Source organism: Monodelphis domestica, chromosome 3 (genome assembly GCF_027887165.1).
Source record: "Monodelphis domestica isolate mMonDom1 chromosome 3, mMonDom1.pri, whole genome shotgun sequence".
NCBI classification, from domain to species: Eukaryota; Metazoa; Chordata; class Mammalia; order Didelphimorphia; family Didelphidae; genus Monodelphis; species Monodelphis domestica.
The window spans coordinates 279,431,020-279,446,861 of record NC_077229.1 but is presented as its reverse complement, the minus strand read 5'-3'; the positions used below and the strand labels follow the sequence as shown (position 1 = coordinate 279,446,861).

At 37.9% G+C, this 15,842-nt stretch overlaps 1 protein-coding gene across 3 annotated transcripts; it reads left to right on the top strand.

Annotated features, from left to right (window-relative positions):
• Positions 1 to 966: 966 nt before the first annotated feature.
• On the top strand, positions 967 to 14,802 carry AQP4 (aquaporin 4). 3 transcript variants are annotated; one of them, XM_056823835.1, is made up of 5 exons: positions 967 to 1,110; positions 4,703 to 5,117; positions 6,008 to 6,172; positions 6,454 to 6,534; positions 9,355 to 14,802. In XM_056823835.1, the coding sequence occupies exons 1-5, from the start codon at positions 1,079 to 1,081 to the stop codon at positions 9,631 to 9,633; spliced, it is 972 nt and encodes a 323-aa protein (XP_056679813.1). In that variant the 5' UTR covers positions 967 to 1,078; the 3' UTR covers positions 9,634 to 14,802. The 3 variants fall into 3 exon arrangements, with proteins under 3 accessions (XP_056679813.1, XP_056679814.1, XP_056679815.1); XM_056823836.1 differs by lacking the exon at positions 967 to 1,110 and adding an exon at positions 1,935 to 2,180; XM_056823837.1 differs by lacking the exon at positions 967 to 1,110 and adding an exon at positions 2,932 to 3,151.
• Positions 14,803 to 15,842: the final 1,040 nt, after the last annotated feature.

The window sequence follows — 15,842 nt, the reverse complement described above, 5'->3', positions numbered from 1 at the left end:
TATCTCAAGGGTTCATGCCTCATTCTATCCCCAAGCTTCTTAAATTTGCTATTTCTTATATTATACTCCTCTCAGAGAGATAGAAGCATTAGAAATGCATCATGATATAGCAAAATGAGTGCAGACTGGGCTGGACTCAAGACTTAGACTTGTCTCCCAGATTCTGTACTTACCTGGCCATATTTCTGGATATTGTCCTACATTGTTAAGATAGAATAATTCCTCTTTTAAAGGAGAACAAGCTCTGTGTGGATCTTTTTTTAAGCATGCACTGATACCTAGCTGTGTAATCTTGGGCAAGTCATTGAACCTGAATCTCTGTTTATTCATCTAAACAATGGGGATAATGATACTAGAATTACCTTTCTCCTGAAGTCATTATAGAAAAGTTTTCATAGGGAAAAGTACATATAAATAATATACAATATGAAAGCATTAAATATATCAATATAAATATATAAAGTACAATATGAATGGTATCATTATTACTTTGAAATCACCTTATTTCCTATTAAATGATCCACTTATATATTCCTATTAAATGATCTATTTATGTATCATAAATATGTAGTTAATACAAATGGCTGCTTCTCTAATATAGAAAAATTGAGAACAGAAAATACAAATTACTAAATATTCTTCATTAACTCAAAAATATTTTTTAAGATTAATCACCACATAAGCAAAATCTGTTTTCCCATTTTGGTGTTATTTCGACTCTCTATATGGCAGATAAGGCAAAATGTCTACAATTCCTTGGGCAATAAGAATAAGGAATCTGGGGTTAAAGAAATTCCCTTTAAAATGGCCAACTGAAATAATATTCCATATATCCATATACATGGATGCGTGTGTGCTTCCTATTCCTGAAATGCTCTGGGTCTTTAGTGATCAGGTAAGGAAAAGTTATTTCAAGTTCAAATATAACTTAGTGATTGCCACATGGTTCCAAATCTTTCCACCCCTACACTCCAAAAACCCAATCAGACAAGTTGCAGTAATCTGACTCCGAGTGCACTCAGTGCTGTAGTCGGAGCTATTAGAGGGCTGCCTCCTGTGCACTCTATCCAAGGAAGGAATGAGTGACAGAGCAGCATCAAGGCGTTGGGGGTAAGTACCTTGTTTTCCTTAAGGGAGCACAATGTAAAAGGCCGCCAAGCTGAGGGCTCTTGTGTTTTGCGACAAATCTCAGCTAGAATCTGGAAGGTACCTCCTTAGTATGCGGTTAGTTCTGTTAGATCTGGGGGCTGGAAGTATTTGGCAGAGAGGTACAGAGAACAGGGAGAGAGCAGAGGATGCTTTTCTGTCAACCACAATCGGGGGATGCACCTGTGAAAGCACAGAGCTAGTCCCCTCTGGAGGCAGACCTATCCCCACGCAGTATCTTTGCGCAGAAGAATTCCTCACCCCGGGGCTTCGTTGCCCCCAAAATGGATTGGACTAGATAAGCAAGTTTGGTGCTCGGTTAGAAAGTAATATGTGCAACTTCGTAAAACCCGTTCACATCAACAAACCCTGCTTTGTTCTAGAGCAAAAGAAGCAAAACAAATTGTGTTGGTGCGGGTCCAAAGAGTGGGAGCATTTAAGGGAGCTGGGGGGAGCAATACATAGGAATTAGGAGGATAACTAATGGGAACACTTGTTACGTGAGAGACATATGCTGCTTGGGCGTGTTGGGGTTCACAAGGAAACAGGGCTGTCTTCATCAGCCTTGGAGTAAGACGAGCACTGGTAGGTTTCAGGGAAAAGACTAAAAAATATACAATGGGGGGGAGGGAGTGTGTGATTTCTGTGGCTGACACAGATCAAAAACATAAGAAACAACAAAATTTCTTGGGCTAGGTCTCTAGGGAGGCAGGCAGGTGGTAGGAAAGAGAAGGAAGCAGAGGGAACCTGGGGAATTGGGGGAGGGAGAGATCCACTGAGGCTTAGCCAGGGAGGTGGGCCTTTTCTGTAGGTACCTCCTCCCCCTTGTGTTTTCTCATGAGATCCTTTTCTTTTGCTTACCTAAAAGAAAAAAAAAACTTCCTGCTCACCCTGCTTCCCTGACTTCTCAAAAGAAAAAAGTCTCTCGTTTCCACTTCTAACTCTGTCTGTCTCCTTCCTTCTTGCAAAGTTTAAAGATCAACAGCATCGATAGCTTCCCCCTTTACCATCATCACTAGGGCCTTTGCCCACTGGTAAGTCCAGGGCAGAGCCTCATCACTTGTTTTGGTTTGTGAGTTGGGCTCTCCTACTCTCCTTCCCTTAGCTTCTATGGGGGTACTTCGGGGGAAAAACATTTGTTTGTTTATTTGCTTAATATAATAAAACTGCTATTTGCTCTCTTGGTCCTAGTTTAGAGGTTGCTGCAAGTCATCTGTTTCCTGTTCGGAGTCATTTAGAATTACATGTTACTTAGACAAGTTCAGCAAAGCAAGAAAAGCTTGGGGTATTCCCTGCTGTTTCTCTTCCAGTAACAACTCCTTTATCTTGTGACAGGAGGCCAGGGTCTTTCACCTTCGCACCCCTGACTTCAAAACATCAACTCAACCCCAAAATTGAGCTGTGTGGTGAATCCTAAAATGTCCAAGGCACTTTCCCCTGGAGAGCCCCAGATCAGAGAATAGGGTATAGGGTGTGAGGGCTGGGGGGGGGGTGTAAGGAGAGGATGACCTGATTGCTAAGGAATGCATTGGTGGATGGACTCTGCTTAAGAAGGAATTCTGTCCTACAAAAGTGCTAACTTAGCTGTCTTGCTTCCATTTCAACCTTGTTCTCAGTGGTAAAAAACCACCGAGTAACACTGCAGACCTGTCCCTAGGCAAGTGTCTCTCTCCTGCTCTAAAGTTGCTTCTGTAATGCCTACTCAATGATTTGGGCCCTCTCTTTTCAAACTCTAAATGAATGTCCCCAGGGAAAATCTGGGGTGCTGCCCACAACCACCAAAGACATGGGGAAGTCACACACCAGTGACATTTTTATGCCCTCTATGTATTTCTAGGACCATTGGCACAAGAGTCTTGCATTAAGTCCTAGTGGTGTAAGTGTCCACAAGGAAATTGGCAAATTCATCTTGTCTCCCCTTACCCAAGAGGGACTGGAAAAGGGAAAGGTGGAGGACAAGGATCCAGTCAGTGATTCTGGTCAGGAGAGCAAGAGCAGAGAAGGGGTAGGTATAGGAAGTGCTGCGATTAATTGGTCCCTATACCCCCACCTATACCCCATCTTGTAAGAAAGCTTCCTAGAACCCTTAGAGCCGGCACTTTCCAGTAAGCCCCCACCCCCTCCTTCTGCCTCTGTTACTCAGAGGCAGCTCCCCTTTGCCTAGTGCAGGTGTCAATATAGTGCTGGCCTCTTCCTCCTCCCTATGATGGAGAAAGGGGTCACTCAGTAAGGGCCAGGAAGGCAGGGACCTTCAAGTGGACCATTGGCTTCTTGCATAAACCCAAGGCCATATAAAGGCTTGAGCATGGGTCAAGAAGAGAAGATAAGCTCCTTGAATGGCCCCTCCACAATGTGACAAATAAAACTGACAAATAGTATTCCAGGGTGAAATTCACCCTTAAATGTGCCCTGTGCCCACTCAAGGTCATTGTCCTTAAAAACTTCCCTACCCCCAGCTCCTCCAGTCCCAGAGAGAGGGGTGGCAGGGGTCCACAGCAAGCAGGACATTGTCCCCTCCCCTCAACCCTCTAGTTGTGTTCTGCTGTGTGAGTTATCTCAGTCCTGAAAAAACGACTTCTATTTAATCAGAGCCTTGGACTCTGCCTGCTTGCCTGGTGGTGGCCCCTTTAGGGGAATGGGCTGCTTTCCTGCCAATCCAAAGAGGCTCTCTCTCCCAGGGCTCCATTCTGTACCCCCTGGGCTTTGTTCCAGTGATGATACTTCATGGAACTCTTCTTCAGGTCTGGCTTCACTAAGGCACACATTGTGACTCGTGGGTTGGCAACCAATTAGCAAATTCCTCCTGCCTTTAATTTACTGTAATCCTGCTCTAGGTTCAAAGGGAAGGAGAGGGAATAAGCTTGTCTAAAGCTCAGTCTGACTCTGTTCACATCGCTGAAAACTGAGAGAACGCTCAGTTTGGGATTCCTTTCCCTCCTAATTTGCCTGCTGGAGTATTTCTGCTGCAAGAGGCGGGGGGGGGGGGGGGGGGGGGGGGGGGGGGGTCTCGAATTTCTGCCTTCCTAGCAGGCTTCCTCTTAATCCAGGGTCCCTAGAGAAAAGGAAAATAAAATAATTGACCTCTGAGCCCCTTTTCAGAATATCCTTTCAAGGAAATAATTTTTTAAATGGCAAGGAAAGACTGTTTTATGTCCACAAGTGTCTGTGGCCTTGAGTCAGGGAGAATAAACTTGATCCAATGGAAAACCAACAGGATAAATCCATTTCAAGATGTTTTTTACAGAATTTCATTTAAAGAATTTCCATTGAAAACATGATGGTTGTTAATGATACACATGTACATATGTAGCTATGAGTAAACTATGATATCTAATAATCTAGGGGATCAACTTGAAAATTATAGAGTTTTCCTCTAGTTGTTAGGGGGTTTTTTTGGAAGGAGATTTCTTTTCTGGTATGCAAATAACCTTTGCTAACTCCTCCCTACCATATTCAGCATCACTGGAGGATGTGCCAATTATAGCCAGAAAATCTTCCAGCAAAAGCCAAGCTGGCTTAGTGGCTTCTGATTCAGCCTTATTTTCCTCTTTTTCAGTAAGTGTGGACCTCTGTGTAAACGTGAGAACATCATGGTGGCATTCAAAGGAGTCTGGACTCAGCCTTTCTGGAAAGCGGTGGCAGCTGAGTTTTTGGCAATGCTAATTTTTGTTCTCCTCAGCTTGGGTTCCACCATCAACTGGGGTGGAACAGAGAAGCCTTTACCAGTAGATATGGTCCTTATCTCCCTGTGTTTCGGACTCAGCATTGCAACCATGGTTCAGTGCTTTGGACATATTAGTGGAGGCCATATCAATCCTGCTGTGACTGTGGCTATGGTCTGCACCAGAAAGATCAGCCTTGCTAAATCTGTCTTCTACATTGCTGCTCAGTGCCTAGGTGCTATCATCGGGGCAGGGATCCTCTACCTTGTCACACCTCCCAGTGTGGTGGGAGGCTTAGGAGTTACCACGGTAACAACTTTCACTCTTACTTTTAAACCAAGACTGAAGTTGATGATGTTGACTCTTTGCTAAATGAAAAGTTAGGCAGCCTGAAAGTGCTTCCCCAAAGTGGCTAATTTAGTCCCAGGGAATCACTATTCATTGGGGAAACCAGATAATTATTAGCATGGGTGAGGAAGTGTTCTGGAAAACTGTCAGTATCAATATGAAATCTTGGGGGAAAGGAAGTGATTTCAAACTGTTGAATTCAGAAGTGTTCAAAGCTTTCATTTTTCCCTCAACCTCCACCATCCCTATTTTCTCTCCTGACTATAGATTTTGCTAAGATTTGTTTCATATATACATATATATTTTTAGATGAGGGATGGAGGAAGAAATGATTGGGGAGAATTTAGTTTCATTTCCATTAGAATATTCTGATTCTTTTACCCCCCAAAAAAAGTATTAGTGTTTACATCCCAGCTTTGTTCTAAGCTGATAAGGGATATCATTTGTTAGCCCAGCACCTCAGCTGATTAAAAATCCACTAGAGCCTCACACTGCCTAAAATTTAATTGAAATAGAAATTAATTAATTTAAACCTAATTAATGAATTTCTAATCGCATTATGAAATTACAATGCTCTCAAAAATGGTTTTACAAGTTTAAGTTCAGCATTAACAAAACTGGCTTCCTTTGTAAGATTGGGCATTTAGTATATACTCCATTTGGTCATTGAAAATTGCCTTTAACTGTCAAGAATGAATAGAAATATAGTGTGGGGTTTTTTTCTCATAATATAAAAAAAATCTTGAGTGTAACCACCATCTCTAGCCCTGATAAAATATGCCATTTGTATTAATACTTTGCTGTGTAAAATGCATGCTTCTACTAAGAAGGTGTTATTTTTCTCATTTTAGGTCCATGGAAATCTTACAGCTGGTCATGGGCTCCTAGTGGAGTTGATAATCACATTTCAGTTGGTGTTTACAATTTTTGCCAGCTGTGATTCAAAACGAACTGATGTCACTGGTTCAATAGCTTTAGCAATTGGATTTTCTGTTGCAATTGGACATTTATTTGCTGTAAGTTTCCAACTCTATTTAAATAATTGATCCATTTCATTTGCCCCCTCCTTAGAACTAGGCTGAAGATGTGTTTTAAAGTCATTCTCGTTTTGTATTTAACTTACTCTTCCTTCATTTTAAAGGACAATTTTGTTAATTTTATCATAAGGAATGTTGCTATACCTCCCAATAACCAGAAATCTTCAAATGGGCTGACTAATGGTATCAAGTGGCTGTGAATGGTGATAGTCATAACCCTATTTTAATAATGCCTGAAGTTGATTTCATTTTTCCCATAGATCAATTACACTGGTGCCAGCATGAATCCCGCCCGATCATTTGGACCTGCTGTTATCATGGGAAACTGGGAAAACCACTGGGTAAATGTGTTTATTATGTTACTGTCTTTCTATAGCTGAGAATAATGACCAATTGCTTGTTTCTCGTTTGTTTATTGTTGTATTTTTTCCCTTTTATGGAATCTTCCATAAAGACAAGGGAACTACTAGCACAGATCTGCTGCAAAACATCCCATCTTACATCTGTTCTATGCCTGCAGGAATGATCTTATAAATGTCCTGTTTCTTTGTGCTGTGTGTGATAGGCTATGTGGCAGAATAGTACACACTTGTAGGTGGCCTATTTGAAGCAAATTTTAAAATGAGAGTAGGGTGGGTTAGTTTTTCAAGTAAATGAAAACAAATCCTGCTAAGCAAGAAAAAAAAAGTATACCTTTGGAAAGCCATAAGCATGAAAACATCATCCAAGCTAGACATGTTTACCTTCTTTGTTTACCAGTGCATAAATCCAATTAATCATATGGGAACTGGAAGCATCCCAACAGCAATCAGATCATGTAGAATATACAATGTAACTTTACTGCTATCATGGAACCAGGGTTTTTAAATTGTATATGTAAATTTTATGTATTACATATAGAATAATTTTATAAATGTACATGTGTGTGTGATTAAGGAGGATGTTCAGTTGGGTGGCTAAAAATAACATGGTAGTACCACTTCAAGACAGAAGGGTTTTCTGTTTTCTAACTTAATTGGTTTTATTTGGGTTACAACGGGTCTGAAAAAAACCCAAGGACCATGCAGAACTTGTAGAGACTAAACCTAGGCAAGATTAAAATCTATAGTTCCTAATCCAGTCAGTCCCACTAAACACAGAGTTTTGAAACTTGAAATGGACCTCAGGGAGGTAGGCAACAAAGTTATGCAAAAGTAGTCATAATTGTTCTAAATACATATATATTTTTTAAAGAATTGGCTCAATTTTGTATCTTGCTCTATCCGTCCATAGTCCAAGACCATTGCTGGTTGAGCTTCTCCTGAGAACAACTTCTCCCCAGAGAAAGAGTAAAAATGTGTTTTAAAAAAGGACAACTAACATTTAAATATATTTCAAAGGAAGAATTCCCTATACCTAAAAACAGATAAATATCTTCTTTATAAAATATATAATTTTTTCAAAATCAAGTTATCTTTCGCATAAATGCAAAAAAACAATCTTTAGGTAGTCAGCTGAGTCCTGGTTCTTTTTGAAACTAGTTGTACTTACAATCAGTCTTACTAATCAAGTGAGGTTTACCAAAGAAACACAGAGCCAAGGCATTTAGGGAAGGGTTCTTATTTCCCCCTTTGAAAGGGAACAAAGAAAATAAACTCTCTTACAACATAAGATAAAGAACCCAGTCCCACAGCCACTGTGCCCATAGTTGAATCGATCATGTTTACTGCAGCAAGGGCTTAAAATTGGAATTTGGTTTGTATTTTGCAGTGAGAAAGCTGTATAAAGGAATTTTCCTGTACTCATTCAGTGAACATTATTTGACTGTGTCTTTTCAGAAAGAGAAAAAAAGTATCTAAATATTGCTTAAAAGTCTACCATGGGGTTGGGGGAGCAGCTGGGTAGCTAGCTCAGTGGAGAGCCAGGCCCAGAGATGGGAGGTCCTGGGTTCAAATTTGGCCTCAGACACTTCTTAGCTGTGTGACTGGGCAAGTCACTTAACCCCCATTGCCTAGCCCTTACCCCTCTTCTGCCTTGGAACCAATATACAGTATTGATTCCAAGACAGAAGGTAAGGGTTTAAAAAAAAATCTGCCATAGGAGTGGACTCCAAGGAGAGAATTTCAGTTCATCAGAAATCTTAATTTCAGCCCACAGATGATCTTTTGGCAAGCTGATTAATATGTTCCTTGCAACTACTTTCCCACAAATTGCAAGCCTCCCTGAGACCCCAAAAATCTAGGTTATCACAGCCTGTTGGATATATGTTCCCTTTGTTAAAAGAATCTAATGGTACAGTGGATAAAGCGCTTGACCTAGAGTCAGAAAGTGATGAATCAAATTTAGCTTCAGATGCTCACTAGTTGTGTGATCTTGGGCAATTCATTTAGCCTCTATCTGCTTCAATTTATTCACCTTTAAAATGGGAATAATAATAGCAACTGCTGCCCAAAGTTGTTCTGAGCATAAAATAATATTTGTAAGGCACTTTGAAAGCTTTAAATCTTATCAAATGCTAGCTACTATATTTTTAAAGAACTAAGACTATTTGAGTTCTGAGTAAGAAATTGAACAAAAACAAGAATGAAAATATTGTGGCATTTTCAAATAAAACTAATTGACCAAAACTTGGGAAAATCATGGGTGAAAAATGGATTGCTCTCTGGTTATCCTTTTCATGTTTCCTTCTATAAATTTTCAGTGAGGTGCTTTATAGCTAAATCCAAATATTGTCAAGTCTGTACTATGAACACGACCCCAGAGAAAACCAGTAAAAGACTGGCAACTCTAAGGAAGAATAAAAACACCCCTGGAAATTCTTTTGTATTTATTTCAAGTTCAAGTGGAGAATTCATAACATATGTATGGTTTTCAATACAGCCAAGAAAAAAGTATTCTGACTTTAGAGAACTAAGATAATAAGAAGAATTGGAAAGAGGCAAAAAAAAAAGCAGAGGAATGGAAGAAAGGAAGATTCTTTATAGTTTTAAAATTTACTTTGCTTTAAAATTTACTCAGAGATCTATGGACTGAGGTGGATTATTGTACTGCCTTACATTTTCTATGCAGCTCATTTTTCTTCTAATGCAGTAATCCTACCTTAACTAGTCAATTCTATATTCAATTGGTTTTGGGGGGAATAATAATTTTCAACAGCTTTAAGTTATTCCATCTTTCCACAGATCTATTGGGTAGGACCAATAATTGGAGCTGTCCTTGCTGGTGGCCTTTATGAATATGTCTTCTGTCCTGATGTAGAACTTAAACGCCGTTTTAAAGAGGCCTTCAGTAAGACTTCTCAGCAAACTAAAGGGACTTACATGGAGGTGGATGACAACAGAAGTCAGGTAGAAACCGACGACTTGATCCTGAAACCTGGATTAGTGCACGCAATTGATGTTGAGAGGGGGGACGAAAAGAAGGGGAAAGATCCATCCAGTGAAGTGTTGTCTTCAGTATGACTATCAAGTAGCACTGAAAGCAGAGAAGACCCCTCAGATTTCCTTCCACCCATTAAAGAAACAGATTTGTTATAAATCAGGCACGTGCAGGTCTTCTGGTTTTCGGAGGAGGAAGCAATTTCTGGGTTGCTTTATGTCAGAGTCTTTAATTTCTAAATGTCAGATCCCTCCTTCTCCCTGCCTAGGTGAGAAGGAGACCTGCAGAAGATTTCAAATCAAATTCTAAAACAGTATCACTGAGCATATTTCCAAATAAAATATACATAGACATTTACTTCTCTCCCCATTTATTAGCAAACAATAGTGAACCAGAAGTATGGGTGTTTAAAGAGCAGATTGACAGTTGAGATTTGCCTGTACAGCACCTATGGACATGTTTTTCAGATTGTTCTTTGACACATGATGGGCTGTTGTCAGTCCCAATTAGGCTGTTTCACTCTATTAAGCATTCTTTGCAGATTTATCAATGGAAATGTACAGTAAAATACAGATTCATCAAATTCAAAGGAGGAATTACATTTTCCTCCCATGCTACCAGGCAATCACATAAAAATATAAAACTGTTCTACAGCAAAATAATATTTTTAAAGGCTTTTAAAAGTAGATGGGTCATTGCAGATGGTTCTGAGTGATATTACACATACCCATCTTTTACAATGCACAATCCCTCTTATATGATATCTCATCTGAAAAGTCCAAGGTCCAGACAAATCCTGAAATACTGTACATATGTTGTTTTCTGTGGCCATCTGATCAAACATCTAAATCTTGAGGTTCACTTATTAAAATTTAGCCTCACCACACTGTCAGGCTCTTATGGGAATTGGTATACTCTCATATTACAACTTAATAATATAAGAACAAGGAAATGTGGATTCTGGCATCAAAGGAAACAAAGGTTAATCTGTTTTCAGTGCACTTACATAAACAAACTGTGGTGTGTTCATTTATGTCATCTCAACTTTAACCACACTTATCCATCTTTCTTTTTAATTTATTGGAAAATCTGGGGTTTTCATTTGTTTGTTTGTTATTAACTTTGGTTAACTGTATTTAACCACTGGATAAGAGATATTTTTGATAACAGAAACATTATATTAATTCTGACTTGTTGATAATTAAATTCTCCTCACTTGAGTCATGTCCATAGCAAAAACATGAATTGATCCAGACTAGTCTTGAGCAAGGGTCCTACTCAGTTTGACCTATAAGAAAGTCCCCCTCATTTCTCATCCAGACAGTGAATCATCACTTTATAAGTGTAATGGCTTATGGGTAAGAGAAATTGAGAAAGAGGAGGCTTCAGGAAGAAACTGGGACCAGCTGAAAATGAAAACATCAGAATGTTCTGCATGTAAAGATGATTAGATGACTGACCTTTCATTTGTAGAATTGTTATGGATAACCCAAGACAGACTCATTTCATTGCATTAAGGATGTATATAAATAGTTTTCTATTTGTTTTGCTTCTGCTCTATGTCAGTATTGAGTTCTCTGGAAACCCCAGTTCATATAGTTTTCACTGTATAGGCTTTAATCTATAACAAAGAGCTGCAAATGTCAATTTTGCTGAACAAAACCCAGTAGAAGTGAAGCAAAAACCCATCACTGCAAGGGGTAGCTTGTAAATAGCTGATAACCAAGAGCTCCCCTCTCCCAAGCATAGCTCCAACTGAGAAGTACTTTTTAGCGTTAATGGCAGCTGTGTGTCTGTGGCAGCGAGATAATGGACCATTATTAAACCTGATTCTCTTCGGTGCTAGGAAAGCTGTGAAGCTGCCTGAGAAAGGTAATGTCAATGCAACTGGCTGGGTAGTGACATTGGCATTTGGTAATGGTGCCTGCCTAGGTTCTGGGGATCCTTGGGATAAGTACCAAGGGTCGAGCTCTACTTGGCCAATAATTCACTTCTCAGCTCCATGTTACTTGCTTGGCACTGGTTTCTCTAGGGCCAAATATGAAAGTCACCTGAGGGCTATATTTGCCTGCTATGCCAAATGCCTGAATACTCCACCATCAAAGGGGCTTAATATCAGTGGTTGTATTTTCCTAGTATAGGCCCAGATATCAACTACCAGTAGATAAGCCAGTTCAGCGATAAACTAGGTTAAACAGCCAGAGATAACAGATTACCTGACCCCTTCCACAAAAAAAAAAAAAAACTTATATCATAATGATTTTCCTGAAGGCAATCACTTTTTAGCAACATTCTTCTACATTATATTTTTATACACTCTTCCGCATGCATGAAAGATACAAGCACAGCTACTTCATTCATCAAATGAAAGAAGAAAAATGGTGCATGATTTTGGTTTTCAACACATTTGAGGCTTGATAACAAAAATAATTTTGTTTTAATAGATGTATTCTGCTTCATATTTCATAAGGGCATGATTTTAAAGGACTTACTAAGGGAAAATGTTACAAATATAAAAACCATAAAAATGTCTTTCTTAAATTCTAATATTTTAGAGGTATGATACAAATGAATACATAAGTTGTGTTAGGTTATAATTTTTTTTGCATATGAGGTAACATATTTTGTATTTTACTCAAGGCTCTGCCAGTAAAAAGTAATGAAATTGTACCTTTCTAATGACATCTCTGCAGCAGGGGTCTATTGCCTGGTGGATGACACCAAATTATCCATGTGTATTAGGAGACGGAAGCTTTTTCCTTTAATCTCTTCTTATTAATGAAGTGCATAGTGCCTGTCCCAGGAGAGCACTACAGAAGAGAGATCAGAGAGGAAAATAACTGGTAAAAATACAAAGGAATTATGCCTGACCATGAAAATGATACCTTCCTCCTTACCTTCCTCTTTAAGGGTATGCAATGGAAAAATGTAGAATTATTAAACACAAAGATAGCCCGAGCATCCCTGAACAGTAAAACCCTCTCTACTGAAGACTTGTTCACTTTGTCAAAAGTTACAACAGTAAAGAGATGCTATGTGTTTGGGAGAAAAGAGGATGAGGGAGAAAACACATTCAAATGTTCTCAGTGAGGCAGTCAGACTGTACTGTCTTTACACTAAAAGGAAATGTTTTAAATAATGGACTACCAAAAATATCAATATTCCTATACTTTGTATCACTGATGTCATTTTGTTCTGTAACCTTGAGCAAATCACTCATCTCCTTTCAGCATGCTTCATAGATATGTTCCCAGGCTACCATATGTTGAATTTCAACAGAGACTTGAAATATAGAGATACAGATAGAGAGATAGAGACATATAAAGAATAAAAGTGAGTTATTTAAGATCACAGGATTTTAAATATGAAAGGACCTTAGAAATCATATTGTCTATTTCCCTCATTCTTCACATGAGGAAACTGGGGCCCAGGATTACACAAATTATTTTTTAAGTGAAAAAGACAGAATTCACACCCAGGTCTTCTGACTCCAAACACAACATTCCCTCCATAATCTACATCCTAATCCTCATTTGTTTGAAATTTAATCTCACCTCACTAAATAGAGAGCATTTCTGTCCAGGCACAGTCATTGTGCTTGTTTCAGATAGGGGAAAACAGGTAAAATGTTACTAATAAATTGCCTGAAGAGAAAAATCAAAATTTAAAATAAATTTTACTTTCTCTATCTTGTTGTCATAAAAGACCACAGTTTGAATTCTGCAGACCATAATCCCCTCCATATAAAAGCCAATGAATATGGATCATTTTTCATAATACATATATCCAACACATCTTTCACCAGAAAGTAGTTATGATGTTCCTAACTAGTTTAGTGATGAGAAGATTATTAGAAAGATGCAGTTATCTTTGGGGAAACATTATAAGATTAATTTAACTCACTTCATCTCAAACATGTCTTCTAGCACTTATATTTTCATATATATATATAAAACCAGTCAACATTCATGGCAACTGGTTCTACAACTTTATTTTCTAAAGAGATGTCAGGCGCTAAGGGAAGAAGGATCCCTTTGGGCAAAGAAAAAAATTAAAACAACAGTTTATAACTTGATATGAGAGGCCTGATAAGTTCAATCCTGCTAAGGAGAACCTGTCATAAATTAGAAGGGTGGTAGATTGTGATGTTTTGTGAGACTCTGTCCCACTTAATAGCCAAACTATTCAGTTCTGTGACATTTCCCACCATACCAACATAGAATAGGTGAGTAGGAATTGCTTTTAACTGCCCAGACATTGTCTTTGTAGGGAAGGAAATAGATCGATGTGAGTCAGGAGCTTGGCAGAAAGGAGAGTACAAATGCCATCTCTCCTACCATTCCCACTCAGCTCCAAACAATCATTTCCCCATCGTTGGTCTCCCCACTCAAAAGTGAACAATCTGCCACCCATATCCAAGACAATAGTCGGAGTACCATCAGACCAGACTGCTCTCTTGATGTCCCCAACTTCAACCACCTCAGCTGGTATTCTGTAGCTACTGGTTTATTGTTGTAAATATCAATTATCAATACTAATAGCAGTAACAACTTCTATATAGCCAAGTGTCCAATGGATTTGACTTACTGTTACCCAGTGTTCCTCATTTTCTTTTGGGTGACCCGTCTTTGCAGAGGTGATAATGTACTACCTCTCATTTGACAAAAGTGGAACTAATTTTTGAAACCCAGATTTCTTTTAAATAAATGATAAAAATGTTGTGCGAAGCCAAAAACCTAGCAGCTCTACTTTGCTAATGTCTGGGGCCTTTGAAGAAAATACATCAAATATTATAAACAATAAATTTGGCAATGTATATCAAATTTAAGCAAAGTTAGAATGTTAATCTTTCATTGTAAAGGATGTCAAAAGGATGAAAATATACCTAATTCTGTATAACTCATCATGATATGTGTTTGGAAGCTTTTCAGGATTAATTAAATAAGCAAGCAATGCATGAAAAATGTAGAAACAAATATTTATCACTTTTATGACCCAAGTCAAAATGAAATTGTAATTCATGATAAACTAAGGAAAATAAACTGAACATATGGCTATATTCACAGTTATTTATTAACTGAAGTGTTAGTTGTTACTATAATATTAAAACTAATGTCACAGGGCTTTAAACTACAATGCATTGCATTTAGAATAATGTATTAAAATATGATCAAATTAGTTGATTTCTATCAATTATATTGTATCTCATTAACATTACACTTTTGCAAATAAACTGTTTGCTTTAAAAAGTGTGTTTAATATCTTCAAGTCTTTTCTTTTTCCCTCTCAAGTTAAGTTCTATAGCAAAATATATATTTTTCTCCTGAAAACCATTAAGAATGTGTTTGATTGTGGGACCTTCCAGTGAAATGGATAGTTGCAAAAGACATTTGATTCTATTCCTCATCAAATGAAATATACATGTAGTGGAGTTCCTGCAGCAAATAAGCAGTATTTATTAAATACCCACAGAGTGTATCTAGCAGAGAAAGTCAGATCTAGATAACGAAAATTATTTTACATGCGTCAGTGTCCACATTCATTCTAACATAAATATACCACTGCTTATTAACCTTTATAGCTAGACTTCCATGCACAAAAGACTGTGCCAATTAATTGGAACAAATTAATCAATTAAATTTATTGATTTATATCTTAAAACTTTTGGAGCATCTATATGGATTAAATTCCTATGAAGTGTCTAGACTGTCATACTTTATAATTTTATTGCTCTTACACCAAATTGATGACTTTCTGCTCCAAGGTAGCCCCAAAAGCCATAAACTCTAAGATCTCCCTCCTATGTCTGTCATTGATTTGCTATTTAACCTTCAGTCAATCACTTTGTTTCTCAGTTTTCTAAAAAATGGAAACTAATTTTTAAAATTACGTACAATTTTTACATCTTTAAATTTTTTGTCATTTGCAAAATATACTTTTATAATAATCACTTTTTAAACAAAATTGGTCAAAAATTTTACATGATTTTGACCCATGTTTAATTCTTCATCATGAAACCACACTTTTGCCACATTGGATATTAAATGTACTGTTGAGAAACAGTCTGTTTTCTCAAGTCTAGTTTTAATCCTAGTCTACCAATTTTCATTAAAGTTTATATCAGAGCATTAAAGTTTATATCAAAGCCATTGAAGCATGTTTATTTCCATCTCTTAGTTAATTTTCTTAACTTTTCATGCAATGTCGTTTGGTGCAAGACTATATCATAGTATTGCAAATCTCTTGGAGCCTTTTCTTTAGTTCTGGAACAATTCTGCTTCTCTGTGTATAA